Raw genomic sequence first — 17,203 nt, 5'->3', positions numbered from 1 at the left:
ACTTCAATGCAGGCTGGTGAAAAGGTGCAAACTGGCTGTTGCATGCCTCTACAGACCAGCTCTCATGCACCACTAGAGCAGCCGCACCAGTCCAGAGTCCTGGGCTATTTGAGTGTGGCTCTCCCTAGAGGTAATAGCTGTTCCCCATGCTGCTGGTCCTATATTCTTAAGATCTCTTTATCTCCTTTAATAGATCATTCCCCTTGACTAGTTAATACTTCTTTATATTAAACTTTCCCTGCTCAGATAACAAGTGTGGTTTCTGTCTCATGCTTGGACAGTTGTAGATGGGACCCTGTCCCAACAGGCAGATTACTGTGGGGCTGAGGAAGGGCCAGGACCAAAGACCCATTCATAAGAATACTAATATAGGATGGCCATTACCTGCACAGCGGCTCTGTGCCAGACCCATAACTCTGATGAAGTTGGCATGTTGGCTGTTACTCAAAGCCAAAGGTATGCTAGTTGATATAGTCATCTCAAATAGAGGGTATGAAGTGATGACCTGCAGGTAGTAGGACTAGATACAGTTTTTCCTAAATCAAGAAAGACACAGGAAAAATCTTAAAGAGCTTATAACTTTTATGGAATCTAGTTCTAAAACTGATTAGACAAAAGTACAACTCTGCCTGAAGACTTTCTCACCCTCAGTCCACAGGGAAGGCTCTTCTCTGGCATGAACTCTTTGGTGTCTGATAAGCTTGGAACTCCATCTGTAGGCTTTCCCACATTCTTTACAGATGAAAGGTTTCTCTCCATTGTGGATTCTCAGACACTGACTTAGGTAGGAGCTTTGGCTGAAGGCTTTCCCACATTCATTACACTTGTAGGGCTTCTCCCCTGAATGAATCCTCTGATGCTGAACAAGATGAGCACTCCGCCTGGAGGACTTCGCACAGGCATAGCACTTGTAGGGTTTCTCTCCTGTATGAATTCTTTGATGCTGAATGAGGCTTGAACTCTGGTTGAACATTTTCCCACAGTCACTGTACTTACAGATTTTCTCTCCAGAATGAATTCTCTGGTGGATGATAAGGTGTGAGTTATAAATGAAGGCTTTACCACATTCACTGCATTTATGGTCTTTCTTCCCTGTGGGAGTTGTCTTATGGGCTACAGTCATCTGTCTGAAGCTTTTCCCCTGAGTGGGGGACTCCCTCAGTCTCTCCCTTTTAAGATTTCTCTGCTGCTGCTCTAAAGGACCCTCACCTTCAGAGGTAGCTTCAAAGGTAGCGGTGCTGGTGGTTTTCTCTGAGCACCTGTGATTCCACTTCAGTAATGGGTGGTTGTGGCAACTACCCTTTGTCCTTGGTCTCTGCATCATCTTCTGCAACGTTTGATGGAAACTGCAGATATACCTGTTTTGAGTGTACAGAGAAATGACACTCAGATTAGGATTTCTGGCATGAAAATAAAAGCTTGAAAAATATTCAGTATACACGTGACAGAATTCAGAAGGACAGTCACTTAAATATGGGGTCATCTCTTGGTTTTGGTAATGGGACTGTGTACGGGAAGCTTCTCCTTTTTTCCTCATCCCTCCTCCTTATCTGTTTTTTTCCCCTAATTTTTAAATTTATGGAGCACTGCAAAAGTGTTATTTGAAAAATAAAATAAATTTTAAGGCAGGATCTTTTTTTTAGGATTTAGTTACTCTTTAAAAATATGAGAAAAAGTTAATATTTTCAAGAAACTGGGGAGTGGTTAACTGATGTTGTATAGAAAAGGAAAAATGAGAATCACAAGGTGATGGAAAAGGATGTTCCTAAAGGCACAAAGACCCTGCCCCTCTGACTTTGTGATCTTCATCTCTTTCCAGTCAACCCTTGCTCCTCCAATCTGTAGTCACAGAAAAGGGTCCCCAACCAGCTGGCTCTTTACTGAAAGGATGACTGCCTGCTTGATGCTCTTGGCCTTTCCCTTTGACCTGCTCTTTAAAAAAAGAAGAGACAAATGCTTTGCCTTTTCATCTTTAAAAGGTCTGTAACACTTTGTGGTTTTAATTGTCTGTAATGCTTTCTATAATCTAAAAAGGACAAACAGCAATGGCTATAAGGTAATGCCAAACTTTAAAAATACATATTTTTTTCCAGGTTAAATGCTTGTGGTTAAAGAAATATGAAACATGCTTACTAGGGAAAAAAAAAATCAAACAATAGTTAGCTCTGAAGAGAGACATATGAAACAGAGGTAAAGGAAACAAGGAAAACTGCAAGAAAGGAAAGGAAGTGGTGGGAAGTAAAAACATACTTTTGGAATAGATACTAAGATTAATCTCTGTTTTTTGTTTTTCCTGTTTTGTTGCTAATAAGAATTTGAATTTTCAGATGCTTCTCTCTTGTGGTGGTGGAGTTATGGTGTAAAACCAAGTGTTAAATAGAATTTTCTTAATTAGCAACATATTCATGTCACGTTCCAATGGTTTATGAGGTTATACAGTGCTCTGCAAGGACAGTGCATGGTCCTGAGGCTCTCAGTCTAGGGTCTATGGCTATAGATTGAGAGGAGAGGATCTTTATGGGGATGGATGAAAGCTGAGGAGGAAGTTGTTGTGGTAAATCTGAAGGGCAGAAGTGTAGACAAAAGAGAATTTCACATGGGGCTTTTAGATGGGGAGTAGGTGGTAGAGAAAGATAATGACAGACTGTGTCTCACATGGAATGCCTTACAGATTACAAAGTGTGTTTTGGAAGCCATGAAAAAGTTCAAAGAGAAAAGATTTCCAAGCTGGCCTGTAGCTCAGGGCAGTGAAAACCGTGAGGCCAAAAGTGAATGAAGTATTTTCTGGTCCTGCTTCAGGGCTCTCAGGGTTTCCCCAGTGGCTCAGTGGTAAAGAATCCACCTGCAGTGCTGGAGACATGGGAGATGCAGGTTTGATCCTTGGGTTGGGAAGACCTCTAGAAAAGGAGATGGCAACCCACTCCAGTATTCTTGTTTGGAAAATCCCATGGACAGAGGAGCCTGGTGGGCTGCAGTCCATAGGGTCACAAAGAGTCGGGCATGACTGAGCATGCACACACTGAGGGCTCGCTAAACCAAGAGATGCTGGTGAGGTTTTATAGCCAGATATGCTAGAAATTCAGCAATGTGTGAACCGTGAACATCCTGATGTTCAAGCTCGTTTTAGGAAAGGCAGAGGAACCAGAAATCAAATTGCCAACATCTGCTGGATCATGGAAAAAGCAAGAGAGTTCCAGAAAAACATCTATTTCTGCTTTATTGACTATGCCAAAGCCTTTGACTGTGTGGATCACAATCAACTGTGGAAAATTCTGAGAGAGATGGGAATACCAGACCACCTGACCTGCCTCTTGAGAAATCTGTATGCAGGTCAAGAAGCAACAGTTAGAACTGGACATGGAACAACAGACTGGTTCCAAATAGGAAAAGGAGTACATCAAGGCTGTATATTGTCACTCTGCTTATTTAACTTCTATGCAGAGTACATCATGAGAAACGCTGGCCTGGAAGAAACACAAGCTGGCGTCAAGATTGCTGGGAGAAATATCAATAACCTCAGATATGCAGATGACCCCACCCTTATGGCAGAAAGTGAAGAGGAACTAAAAAGCCTCTTGATGAAAGTGAAAGAGGAGAGTGAAAATGTTGGCTTAAAGCTCAACATTCAGAAAATGAAGATCATGGCATCTGGTCCCATCACTTCATAGGAAATAGATGGGGAAAGAGTGGAAACAGTGGAAACAGTGTCAGACTTTATTTTTTGGGGCTCCAAAATCACTGCAGATGGTGACTGCAGCCATGAAATTAAAAGATGCTTACTCCTTGGAAGAAAAGTTATGACCAACCTAGATAGCATACTCAAAAGCACAGACATTACTTTGCCAACTAAGGTCCGTCTAGTCAAGGCTATGGCTTTCCCAGTGGTCATGTATGGATGTGAGAGTTGAACTGTGAAGTAGGCTGAGTGCCGAAAAATTGATGCTCTTGAACTGTGGTGTTGGAGAAGACTCTTGAGAGTCCCTTGGACTGCAAGGAGATCCAACCAGTCCATTCTGAAGGAGATCAACCCTGGGATTTCTTTGGAAGGAATGATGCTAAAGCTGAAGCTCCAGTACTTAGGCCACCTCATGCGAAGAGTTGACTCATTGGAAAAGACTCTGATGCTGGGAGGGATTGGGGGCAGGAGGAAAAGGGGATGACCGAGGATGAGATGGCTGGATGGCATCACTGACTCAATGGACGTGAGTCTGAGTGAACTCCGGGAGTTGGTGATAAACAGGGAGGCCTGGCGTGCTGCAATTCATGGGGTCGCAAAGAGTCGGACATGACTGAGTGACTGAACTGAACTGATGCTAGAAATTTAATCCTTAGAGCTACTACATAAGGTAGGTTATCATTATTCCTAATTTTGTGGGTGATGCGTCTCTCACCTAAGTGATAAGAACAGTAAGGCCAGGATGATGACAGCTTCTGAGCTCCTGTTCTGTGACCTTTATACTCCCTCCTCCTTCCCTCCCTCCCCACAGAATCCTGTTACTCAACACTCTCTGGGAAGGGCCAGGGCTCCATAGGCTGCAGCTGGAAGCTTGGTTTCTCCTGGGCTGCTCCCAGAGCTGCCTTCTCCTTTCGCTCTTCCCATGCAGGTCCACACGCAAGGCCTGGGACCTGGGGGTGATCAGGTACCACTTGGTTTCTGTGGGACCAAAGCCTTCAAGGAGACTTTATAGAGCCTCCTCACAGGACAGGGGCAGGAAGAGGAGCTAGAGTCTCATTCAGGGCTTGAAGGCAGAAAAGACAGAGACGTACACTCAATGTTCTACTTGGCCCCAAACAGTTTTGAACTTGGCAACTCCCCATACTACTGCCCCTCTTTCAGACTGGAAGGTTATTGATCTGGTTTCCACAACAGATTGTATGTTCCCCTTTCCACCTGGGGCCCTGGTTCATTGAGTCCTTTCTCTAAATCCTCCAGCACAGTCACAGCCTTCTCTCCACTCTTACGGTGATGTCCCCGCACCCAGGATTGGAACTCCTTGGGCAGGATGGTCAGGAATTGATCCAGTACCAGTACCTCTAGGATCTGCTCCTTGCTGTGACTCTCAGACCTCAGCCTCTCACAGCAGAGGGCCCTTAGTTGCCTCAGGGCCTCCCGGGGACCAGGAGTCTCTTGGTAACAGAGCTGCCTGAAGCGCTGGCGGAAGATCTCTTGACTAGGAGAGTGGTTCCCATGTAGTCTGTTCTCACATTCCCAAGTCTGTTCCTATTCCTTTGGCCCCATCATCATAACCTTTTCTTGATCCTGTGTACCTAGAGGGGCCAGAGTTTTAGCTGCTGTTAGTGATACAGACATCCTAGCTTGAACTGGCTCTGGAGAAGACCCATACCAACCAGAGTCTTTCAGGGGCACGCTGTCATATAAGCAGAACTTTTTTTTTTTTTTTCCATTCATTAAATACACACTCAGCATCTACCAAGAGCCAAACCCTGTACTATATCGTTTAATCTTTCCTTCTCCATCCCTCCTCAGATTCCTATTCCAGTGTCACTGCCTTTGAGAAAGCCTAGTAGACACATACATAAAGTGTTTTTTACACTACATATTACAACTTGATAAAGGCTATAGTAGGAGAAAACACAGGGGGTTGGGGAGAGGGGAGTGTTCTGGAATCTCACGGGAAGAAACAAGTTTGAAGCATAAGCCAAGTTTCCAGAGCTTGGAGCTGAGCAACTTTCAGAGCAAGGTGACTTGCCTATTTTCAATTATTGACTCTCAGAGGTGTTGGAGTGGAGCCTCCTGCCAGATGGCTCCTTTACTCTTCCTAAAATTTCAGTAGTGGCCACAACAAAAGAACAGTTTAAATTTCCTCTAAGGCAATCTTATTCAAACGCCCAGGATCTGTAGCAGGGTCCTGTTAAGGGGCAGCTATTGGGCAAGACTTGGTCTCGGTAAGGTGTCCAGCTTCAGGAAAATCTAAAGCGAAAGCAGTGGAACGCACCCAGAGGCCATTAAAGGCACACGAACAGGGGCCACTGGCTACGGACGAGGGAGGCGCAGAAGACGAGCGCGGAAGCCTGTGTCTCAGGATGATGCCCCGGCGGCCAGTTCCCAGTTGAATTCCTGCACACGGCACTGGGTACGAGGTCCGCCGGATAGCCTGGCCAGTTATAATTCCCCATCCTTCACTTTAAGCCCTGGAATCTCCAGAGAAGAGGGGCACCGGGCCAGCCCCCGCCCTCCACGAACCGTGGGGATCTGGACCCCTTTCCGTGCAAAGGCGCGCAATCTGTCCTTGGCTCCTCAAAGGGCTGCCCGCGGGTTGTGTTCACTGCAGAAACCGCCTTCCTGCTCCGGCTACAGCAGAGCGGGCCAGCGGGCGACACCCTGAGGGCCGCCGCTAAGCTTCACCTTAGAGGACTCAGAGCTTACACCTAGCCACTTTTGCGCAGCTCAGGCTTCCAGCTAACCAGGGAGGGCAGGTGTCGCGGAGGGCTCTGGGAATTGCAGTCCTGGAGTGGGTGGGGCAGGTGTGGGCCGAACTTTTTACCTAGAGATTGGCGTGCCTTGCTTCTCTGTTCAGTTGTGCATCCAGGGTCCTGCCCAAGCTGATAGAAATGGCCGGGAAGTTCTACCCTGTGCGTGGCCTCTTTGCAGCCTTTCTTCCTCTACCTTCTGTTTTCCACTTACATCTTCCCAGACCTGATTAGAGGGTCACAGCCGGAGAAAGAAGTTACCCTTAAGAAGAAGTGTTGTTGTTATTCAGTTGCTCAGTCCTGTCCGACTTTTTGCTATCCCATGGACTGCAGCACGACAGGCTTCCCTGTCCTTCACTATCTCCCAGAGTTTGCTCAAACTCATGTCCACTGATGAGTCGATGATGCCATCCATCTATCTCATCCTCTGTCACCCTCTTCTCCTTTTGCCTTCAATCTTTCCTAGCACCAGGGTCTTTTCCAATGAGTTGGCTCTTTGCATCAGGTGGCCAAAGTATTGGAGTTTCAGCTTCAGCATCAGTCCCTCAGTGAATATTCAGGGTTGATTTCTTTTAGGATTGACTGGTTTGATCTCCTTGCTGTCCAAGGGACTCTCAAGAGCCTTCTCCAATACCACAGTTCAAAAGCATCAGTTCTTCGGCACTCAGCCTTCTTTGTGGTCCAACTCTCACATCCATACATGACCCCTGGAAAAACCATAGCTTTGACTATACAGACCTTTGTCGGCAAAGTGATGTCTCCGCTATTTAATATGCTGTCTAGGTTTGTTACCCAGTGAACAGTTTGAAAAGGTCTATGCATGTCCATCAGTAAATAAAAACAATTCCTGGTGAGAAAAAATATGAAATCTAAGGATGTAATTAATTGGGGTGGGGGAAAAGACTTGTTGATAGAGGAAATTACTGCTATCTGCTTTCCCAATAATAACAAACGTGTCTGATTACAAGTTCTCGGGAAGGAAAGGTAACCATTATGATAATGGAAAAGAACAGTAGAGCATCCAAATTAACATGACAAAAAGCAGAATGAGCAAACTAGTATGAATCCTAGAAAGAAAAGAATCCAATTGGATCAAAAAAGGAAATCAAAAGCAAAATTGCAAAGCACCTATAAGGCAATAAAGAGAACACTTCATGGTAAAATCTATGGGACTTAGCAACAGCCATACTTGAAAATGTATACCATAAAATCACTGTAGATGGTGACTGCAGCCATGAAATTAAAAGACACTTGTTCCTTGTAAGAAAAGCTATGACCAACCTAGACAGAGTATTAAAAAGCAGAGACATCACTTTGCCAACAAAGGTCTGTCTAGTCAAAGCTGTGGTTTATCCAGTGGTCATGTATGGATATGAGAGTTGGACCATAAAGAAGGCTGAGCACCAAAGAACTGATGCTTTTGAACTGTGGTGTTGGAGAAGACTGTTGACAGTCCCTTGGACAGCAAGGAGATCAAACCAGTCAATCCTAAAGGAAATCAGTCCTGAATATTCACTGAAGAACTGATGCTGAAGCTCCAATACTTTGGCCACCTGATGCGAAGAGCTGACTCACTAGAAAAGACTCTGACACTGGGAAAGATTGAAGGCTGGAAGCAGAAGGGGATGACAGAGGACGAGATGGTTGGATGGCATAACCAACTCAATGGACATGAGTTTGAGCAAGCTCTGGGAGATAGTGAAGGATAGGGAAGCCTGGCTTGCTGCAGTCCATAGGGTTGCAAAGAGTTGGACACAACTGAGCAACTGAAGAGTAACAACAACTACATCCCCTGTTAATGACAACAGATATAAAACAATTTAAAACTAACCTTAAGAAACTTTAAAAGCATAGTGAAATAAACCTAAAGAAGCAAAGAAGAGTGAATCAGTTAAGATAAAAAACAAATTTAAAAATAGTAGAAGGGATAAATTCAAATGTTAATTTCCTTGAAAAGAGTAGCAAAATAGATAAACTTGTTTAGAGCTTGATTAAGAACAAGAAAAATTAAGAATTGGAATGAGAAATAAAACATAACAACAGAATCAGAAGAGATGAAAATAATTAGAGACCGTTTCACTCAGCTTTAGGGTAGGATATTGAAAAATCTAGATGAAACGATCTTTTAGCCAAATATAAATCACCAAAATTGTGTGCACCAGCTAGATGTGTATAAAACAACCCAATTCTGGGGGTATAAGATCTCAGGAAAATGCTAGAGAGCAATTACTTTTAGATATAACATGAAGTACCATTTTCTGGCAAACAACATTTCAAATGGGAATCACTAAAATACTTAACTAGGAGGAATTCTCTGGTGGTCCAATGGTTAGGACTCTGGTGCTTTCACTGCCTGGACTGAGTGCCATCCCTGGTGGGGGTACTAAGATTCCACAAGCCCAGTGAGGTGTGGCCAAACCTGCCACCTTCCCCTCCCCCAAAACACTTAACCAGAAACCAGTCACCAATTCAAAACAGATACTTTGACCAAGCAAAATATAATTTAACCTGAATTTTTTCTATACTGACTAGTTTATGGCTATATCTAGAGTGGAAAGAAAAGAAAGGAAATTACACATACTATGCTCTTATGATGACTATAGTTTTCAACAACCAACACAAAACTAGAAAATTTTAAACATGCATGTTCATTCAAACATTTATTGAAAAAAAGTTATTTATGTAAAGCTAGGTCTGGGCTACAGGTGAGGGAATACAAAAACATAGCTCCCTGCTTTCAAAAAGCTAAAGTGTAGGAAGTGTAAAGAAAACAAGAGAATATACATAAAAGATTTACAGTGTAATAATGGCTTCTTGTAAGCTCTGAGGCCGGAGAAACAAAGGACTTTGGTTTGTTCATTCAAACAAGCCATGCTTCAGTGCTTGAATTTTGCTTGCAATAAACAATGTGGGGGGAAAAGTGCTAAGGCGTTTTTCCTTAAAGAATTGAGTGTGTGTTCATCAGAACCTGTCAGACATGTCCATGTTTAAAGAAAAAAGTTATTTTAAGTGATAGGGACTCTGAAAGCTGCAGGAGGTCAAGACAACCTGAGATAAGAGTTAGGACAATGCATTAGCTGTTAGCTGTTTAGGGACAGTAATTAGACCAGGCCTCATACTGGAAGCTTTCATGAAGTGAGAGACAAGTCAGTATGAGAGAGCATATTAAATGCCAAGCCAAGAACTTTCACTTTAGTAAAAAGGGCAGCCACTGGCTCCTTTTTGAATGTGAGTTTGCATTTGTGTGTGAGATGATAAAAGCAGTATTTGAAGAAAATCAAGTAGTGGTGTACACGATGGATTAAAAAGGTGAACAGTTCCAAGACAACTAGAACAGTAATGGAAAACCAAGGCTGAGAGAAGCCTTGTTCACTTTCACCCTCAGGATCTCAAGGTGCTGCCAGATTTGATCCAGAGATTCTTTATGCTAAAAGGGAAGAAAGCACATTGGGGGTCGGGGGGAGGTGGGTACAGTCTCCTTGATCACACATCCAAAAAATGCATGGATACCCTTCAGAGGTAATCAGGAGAAATCATTATACCCAAGATTCTAACAAAACTCCAGAGACAGACAAACCAGTCCTTCCAAATTTGTCCCCAGTTGTTTAAGGTCTTCTTCACAACAGGCTTAACTCATGTACATGGCTGACCAGAATTTTAGGTCTTCTAATCTTCTCAGCTTCAGACATAGGAAGAAAGTTCTTCCAAATCTTTATTTCATCAGAGATTCAGAAACTGAAATGAGAAATGACTTGTACTGTAGCTGCAGCCAAGGGACATCAACATATTACCTGCTCTATTTTCAACATTCTCAACTGCTACATTCAAACCCATCCTGCTTCAGTGAGGAAATTAGTTGAAGAAAAGAAGCCAAATAAGGAGTAGATTTAGTGACCAATGTCACTAGTGTGTTTGGTAGATTTGATAGTGTGCTGGGAGAAGGACCTCAATGGCATGAGGAAGAGAGTTTTTGGCTACACCATGTGGTTTGTGGGGATCAGGGATTGAACCTAAGCCCAAGGCAGTGAAAGAACCGAGTCTTAACCACTGGACTTCCAGGGGATTCCCCCGTAGCCAGCTTTCAGGGATGGTGTGGATGGGCTTCTCCACTTTAAGACATCCCACTGCTGTTCAGGATGCCCTTATGGAGGAGCCCTATCCCCCAGTGCTTTTAACTTTAAGGGGTCATCTTCTTTACACCAGCCACAACACAGCACTGTATTCTTACACATCTTTTATTTTGCTTGTAAATACTTCATCTTCTGTTTTAAAATGGTTAAAGCTCAAGATGCCCTTCTGTGTGTCAACAGTAGATTTCAGTTTTCTCATTTAAAGCTCACAATTACACCAGGAGGTAGATTATTTTATCACCATTTTATTAGTGAGGAAAATAAGGATCAGAAGGGTTACATAATTTGTTCCAGGTCCTGAGGCCAACATGTCCTACTGGGATTCAAACCCACATCTGTGTCCCCTCCATTACACCACACTGCTTCTCCTGAAATTGTTCATCAAACTAGTTTTCTATCAGACTCTGGGTTCCCATTGGGATGCACTGCCACTACCCATATCACACTGAAATGCTTCCTTAAACGGCCCCTGGTGACTGGTGTTATAAATATCCAAGGGCAGGTCTTCTCAACCAGGGCACTGTTGACACTTAGGGTCAGATAATTCTTTTTTGGGGGTAGAGTGAGCTATGTATTGTAAGATATTTAGCAACATTACTGCTTTTTAGATGCCAATATTTTCTTCCCAGTTGTGACAACCAAAATGTCTCTGGGACATTGCCAAATGCCCCCTGGGAAGCTAAAATCACCCTGGTTGAGAACCACTGATCCCCTCTGTGCATCTCACAAGCTATTCCCACTGAGGAAAGATATAGGTTGAAATTCTCACCTTACAGTGTCCCATTCGGTAACTTTCTTGTCTGCTGATACGTGTAAGTTCATATACAATCTACCAGTAGTTCATGGTACAAGAAATATTTGACAGTTGTGTTTGACTGCACAGATAGGCAGGGCCTGATTACCAATATAAGTTATCAGATTAAAGGTGACTAATCTCTTTCAGAGTTCTGCTTAGAGTTTCCAATTCTCAAATAATTACAAAGCTCTGGTTCAAGACAAAACCACTCTCTTCTAATCACTTCACCTTCCAAAGTTGTTGCTTTAATTCCTACCAACTCAAGTCACCTAAATGCTCTGCCCTGGCACTCAGTCTAGCCTTATTTCTAGCACCCACTGTCCTTTCCTTTGCTCTTTCATTTCCTGATACTACTAGTCATTATCATTCTTTCTCTGGGGAACACTTCACTTGGCTCTTGTATCCTGGCTTTCAGCTTTCCTGTTGTCAAGTCATTTCTATTAGTTTTTGTTTCCTCTCAATTAATGGTTCATTCTAATTAGTATTATCACATATGTATAAGCATATAAGGGGATAATAGGGGACTATGTATAAAATATATATCTAACAGGAAGAACTCATCCCAGAGAGATTTAATCAACCTAAAGTACTTAAAGCAGATTTATACTTGTCACTAGACTAGGTAGTCAAGATTGAAATGGCTCCTTCCATGAAGAAGTTAGTTTGGGGGTTGTTGGCAAAGTGATTTCTAATGATGTTAACAACAATGGAAGTCCCCTGAAACATTCTCAAGTAATTGTATCCTCTGGATCATATGCCAGTTTCAGATGTGAAGCAGAGAAAAGGTGATTATGTCCAAGAGCTTGCCCACATTACACTTACATGTTTTCCATCCATTAGGGCTCTTCGAATGTTTTCCTACTTTCAAATGGTTTTCAGCAATAAAAACCCTTTACTGTGCAATAAGACGTGGTCTCCATCAAGCTTTTTCTACATTAGGTTTCTGTTTCCTATTAGAGTAAGTTATATTTAAGGACTCTCTTGTGTTCCCCAAGCTCCTTTCCAGTGTGAAGTTTCTGATGTTTAAGAAAAGCTGTGTGCCTGCTGAAGGCCTTCCCACAGTGGCTACATTCAAAGGCTTTCTCTCCAGTGTGAATTCTCTGGTGACTAACAAGGTGTGAGTTCTGGCAGAAGGCCTTCTCACACTCAGGGCATTCATAGGGTTTCTCGCCAGTGTGAACACAGTGGTGTTTAATGAGATCTGAGCTGTCCCTAAAAGATTTCCTACATTCATTGCACACATAAGGTTTTTCTCCACTATGAATTCTGTGATGTTTCATAAGATCTGAGCTCTGATTGAAAGTTTTCCCATATTCCTTACATTCATAGGGTTTCTCTCCTGAGTGAGTTACCTGATGTCAGGTGAGATCTGAGCTGCCTCGAAAAGTTCTACCACACTGACTGCACTGATAAGCTTTCTCTTCTTGGTGAATTCTCTGCTCTTCTCTAAGCAATTTTTCCTTGCTGAATGTTTTCCCAACTTCCTTAAGTTTCTCTCCAGTATGAAGTCTCTGATGCTTGAGAAAAGCTGTGTGCCAGATGAAAGCTTTTCTGCATTCCTTACATTCACAAGGTTTCTCACCACTGTGGATTCTGTGATGCCGGATGAGGAGCGAACATTGCTGGAAGGCTTTCCCACACTCATTGCACTGATAGGGTTTCTCTCCAGTGTGAATTTTCTAATGTGTCATAAGGTGCGACCTCTGGCCAAAGGCTTTCCCACATTCACTGCATTCATAGGGTTTCTCTCCAGTGTGAGTTATCCAATGCCGAATTAGATCTGAACTTCCCCGGAAAGATTTTCCACACTTATTACATTCGTAAGATTTTTCTTCCCTGTGCGTTCTCTGTTGTTGGATAAGATCCAGGTCAGAAGTACAGGCTTTTTCACATTCAAGTTCCTTGCCAGTGCGTAGCCTCTGCTGTTTCAGAAAGGCTGTGCATCCACTGAAGGATTTCCCACATTTGCAACATTCATGGGGTCTCTCCCCACTGTGGAGTCTCTGGTGTTCAGTGAGGCGGGAGCACTGCCTGAAGGTCTTTTCACAGTTGCTGCACTTGAAGGGTTTCTCTCCAGTATGAATTCCTTGATGTGTGACCAGGTGTGAGCTTTGACTGAAAGTCTGTCCACATTCATAACATTCATAGGGTTTCTCTCCAGTGTGAGTTCTGTGATGAATAATAAGATCTGAGCTTTGATTGAAGCCCTTCCCACATTCATTGCATACATATGGCTTCTCTCCAGTGTGAATTCTCTGATGCAGGACAAGGTTCAAGCTCCCCTTGAAGGCCTTCCCACACTCTTTACATTCATAGGGATTCTCACCATTATGAATTCTCTTATGTCGAACCAGGTTGGAGCTCTGATTGAAGTCTTTTCCACATTCATGACATATATAAGGTTTCTTTCCTGTATGAATTCTCTGATGTATAATAAGATTTGAACTTTGATTAAAGTCTTTCCCACATTCACTACATACATATGGTTTCTTTCCTGTGTGAATTCTCTGATGTATAATCAGGTTTGAGCTTCAACTGAAAGTTTTTCCACATTCCTTACATTCATAGGTTTTCTTTACATTATCAATTTTCTGATGTTATTTCTGACTTTTGTTTGAAGCTCTGACCACAGACTTCATATCTGTGGGATCTTTCTCCTGCAGAAAGGATTTTTTCTCTTCCCTTACGTCCATGGCCTCTCTCTCCTGCAATCGTTTTTTGGGGGATCACATTCACTTCCCTGATACCTCTCTCTTGGGATGAGGGATGTCTCATTGTATCATCTAAGGAGCTTACCCAATACCTCAATAACCTGTCCTCAGGATCATCGGTTTCAAATAACCCACATTCCTGGGAGATCTGTCTTTGGAATCTTTCTGATACAGTTCTTGCTGAATCTTTTCTTCTGAAATTTCCATCTTTGACTTCCAATCTTTTATTTTTTTCCTGGTTTCAGAATCTGAAATGATAAGCAGGCCATTCTATAATTCCTAAAATACAAATTTCACCTCTTTCCTACAGCAGAAAGTCTTAAGAGGGAGGTAGAGGGAAGAACAAGGAACTTAGAAGAAGACTCTTCCCTGCTGGCTCTTCCCTCTTCCCCACTGAGATTTAGACATTTTTCAGAGGGATTGTGGCTATCACAGGAACACACACTCTATTGATGGAGAAGAAACCTACCGGGGTGCAGGCTGGAGCTGGTGTGTAGGAGTGGCCTGCAGGGTGGTGGAGGAATTCACTGGAGGAAGTGGGCAGTCTGGAGCTGGAAGTGGCCTGTTTGATGGGGTAGGAACCTGCTGGGCCCTGTGTCCAGGCCAGAATGGGTTCACAGGAAGCAACCACTAGGGTGAGTACCACTCACCCTAGCTGATCTGCTGGCAACCACACCAATAAATAAATAGCACACCAGCACCAGCAAAAGAAGTTCCTTCCTTTTCCTATGGCCTTGCATTTCCCTCCAGCAACCTCTGTTGACAAAATATAAGTCTTGTACCAGCTGGCAAAGGAGATGGTTCAGATCTAGTAACATAAGCAAAGCAAAGAAGGGTAGATTTGGAGTCAAGATATGATACATTAAGAACTGGTGCACTAACACTGCTTATTTAAAATGAATAATCAACAGAGACCTACTGTATAGCACATGGAACTCTGCTCAATGTTATGTGCCAGAATGGATTGAAGAGGGATTTGAGGGAGAATGGATAGATGTATATATATGGCTCACTCCTTTTGCTGTTCACATGAAACTACCAGAACATTGTCAATCAGCTATACCCCAATATAAAATAAAAAGTTTAAAGTTACAAAACAAAAACACTGGGTAGTGGGAGTGAAAGAGTGGTGGTGAGGGGGAGGAGCTGGTGAATTCCACTTCAGACATGTCATATTTGACTTACCTGTGAGGTATCCAACAGGAAACTTCTGAGAAGCTGATGGATCAGCAGGTCAGGAACCCAGGAGGAAAATCTAGAATAGACACACAGATTTTGGAATTATCAGTATATAAATAGTATCTAAAGCAGAAAAGTGACCCTGGTGATTACAGCTTACAGGGGGCTTCAGTTCAGTTCAGTCACTCAGTCGTGTCCGACTCTTTGCGACCCCATGAATTGCAGCACGCCAGGCCTCCCTGTCCATCACCAACTCCCAGAGTTCACTCAGACTCATGTCCACTGAGTCAGTGATGCTATTCAGCCATCTCATCCTCTGTCGTCCCCTTCTCCTCCTGCCCCCAGTCCCTCCCAGCATGAGAGTCTTTTCCAATGAGTCAACTCTTTTCATGAGGTGGTCAAAGTACTGGAGTTTCAGCTTTAGCATCATTCCTTCCAAAGAAATCCCAGGGCTGATCTCCAAGATGCTACTCTGCCCTTGGGAAGACTTTCCTAGCTTTGAGCGTTATTGCCCAGGAAGGAGGAGGCTGCGGGAGTGTGGGAGACATGACTGGCGCCTTCCTGGCCTTGGCTCTGCTCTTGCCTTTCCTTTTGACCTAGGACCCAGGCCTACTGAGGGAGGGGTTCGGGTCCAGGTGTTTCCACACTGGTTGGATCTCCTTGCAGTCCAAGGGACTCTCAAGAGTCTTCTCCAACACCACCGTGTAAAACCATCAATTCTTCGGCACTCAGCTTTCTTCACAATCCAACTCTCACATCCATACATGACCACTGGAAAAACCATAGACTTGACTAGACAGACCTTTGTTGGCAAAATAATGTCTCTGCTTTTCAATATGCTATCTAGGTTGGTCATAACTTTTCTTCCAAGGAGTAAGCGTCTTTTAATTTCATGGCTGCAGTCACCATCTGCAGTGATTTTGGAGCCCCCTAAAATAAAGTATGATACTGTTTCCACTGTTTCCCCATCTATTTCCCATGAAATGATGGGACCGGATGCCATGATCTTCGTTTTCTGAATGTTGAGCTTTAAGCCAACTTTTTCACTCTCCTCTTTCACTTTCATCAAGAGGCTTTTTAGTTCCTCTTCACTTTCTGCCATAAGGGTGGTGTCATCTGCATATCTGAGGTTATTGATATTTCTCCCGGAAATCTTGATTCCAGCTTGTGCTTCTTCCAGCCCAGCGTTTCTCATGATGTACTCTGCATATAAGTTAAATAAGCAGGGTGACACTATACATCCTTGATGTACTCCTTTTCCTATTTGGAACCAGTCTGTTGTTCCATGTCCAGTTCTAACTGTTGCTTCCTAACCTGCAGGGTTCTGAAAAGAACAGGGCTTAGAAGCCAGCAGAGCCAAGTTAGAGTCCCAGCTTCTTCATCTCCCCCAACCATCATTTCTGCAAATGTAAAACAGAAATATCACTTATTCCAAAGTGTTATTGTACACATTAAAAACAAACAAACAAACAAAACAACCCCAGGAATTCCAAGTGACTTTTCTTGGCACTTTCTCAGCTGTGACCTTGTTGAGGAACTAAGATCCTGCAAGCTGCATGGCAAAGTAAAAACCAAAAAACCCACCCCAATGTACAGAAAGCCACACATCACTACAGCGTAAGCCTCCTAAGAGTGTAAGCTCTTTATTTTGTGCAGTGTTGGACCACTACCTGGACCATAGTGGGTGCTCAATTAAAAAATCATTGAATAAGTGAATAGTAGGTTATCTCTCTACCCACTTCCCCTTGACTAAATAATTCCTGAAATTCTTGTCTCCATTGGCTTCCATAATGCACGATACTCTACCCACTCTACTATTTCATTGTCTTTACCCTTTCAGCTTTTCCAGCCATTATGTTGGTGTTACTAAGGCTCAGCTCCTAGTCCTCCCCTTTTATATTCTGTATCTCAATGACCATATCAACTCTGGCTTCAGTGATCACCTTTGTCCAAAA

General features: G+C 43.2%; 2 protein-coding genes across 2 annotated transcripts; both read right to left on the bottom strand.

Annotated features, from left to right (window-relative positions):
• ZNF232 (zinc finger protein 232) lies at positions 608-5,326 on the bottom strand. The gene is given in 4 exon segments (XM_018063999.1): positions 608-1,256; positions 1,258-1,358; positions 4,504-4,626; positions 4,892-5,326. Coding segments are annotated over 4 exon segments (1,293 nt in total). The 5' UTR covers positions 5,312-5,326.
• LOC102184193 (zinc finger protein 594) lies at positions 12,312-14,051 on the bottom strand. Its single transcript, XM_018063998.1, is given in 4 exon segments — positions 12,312-12,772; positions 12,929-13,189; positions 13,331-13,913; positions 14,046-14,051. Coding segments are annotated over 4 exon segments (1,311 nt in total).

This window comes from Capra hircus, chromosome 19 (assembly GCF_001704415.2).
Source record: "Capra hircus breed San Clemente chromosome 19, ASM170441v1, whole genome shotgun sequence".
In the NCBI taxonomy this organism is placed as follows: domain Eukaryota; kingdom Metazoa; phylum Chordata; class Mammalia; order Artiodactyla; family Bovidae; genus Capra; species Capra hircus.
The sequence above is the reverse complement of the archived record's forward strand: the minus strand, read 5'-3'. Positions and strand labels throughout refer to the sequence as shown.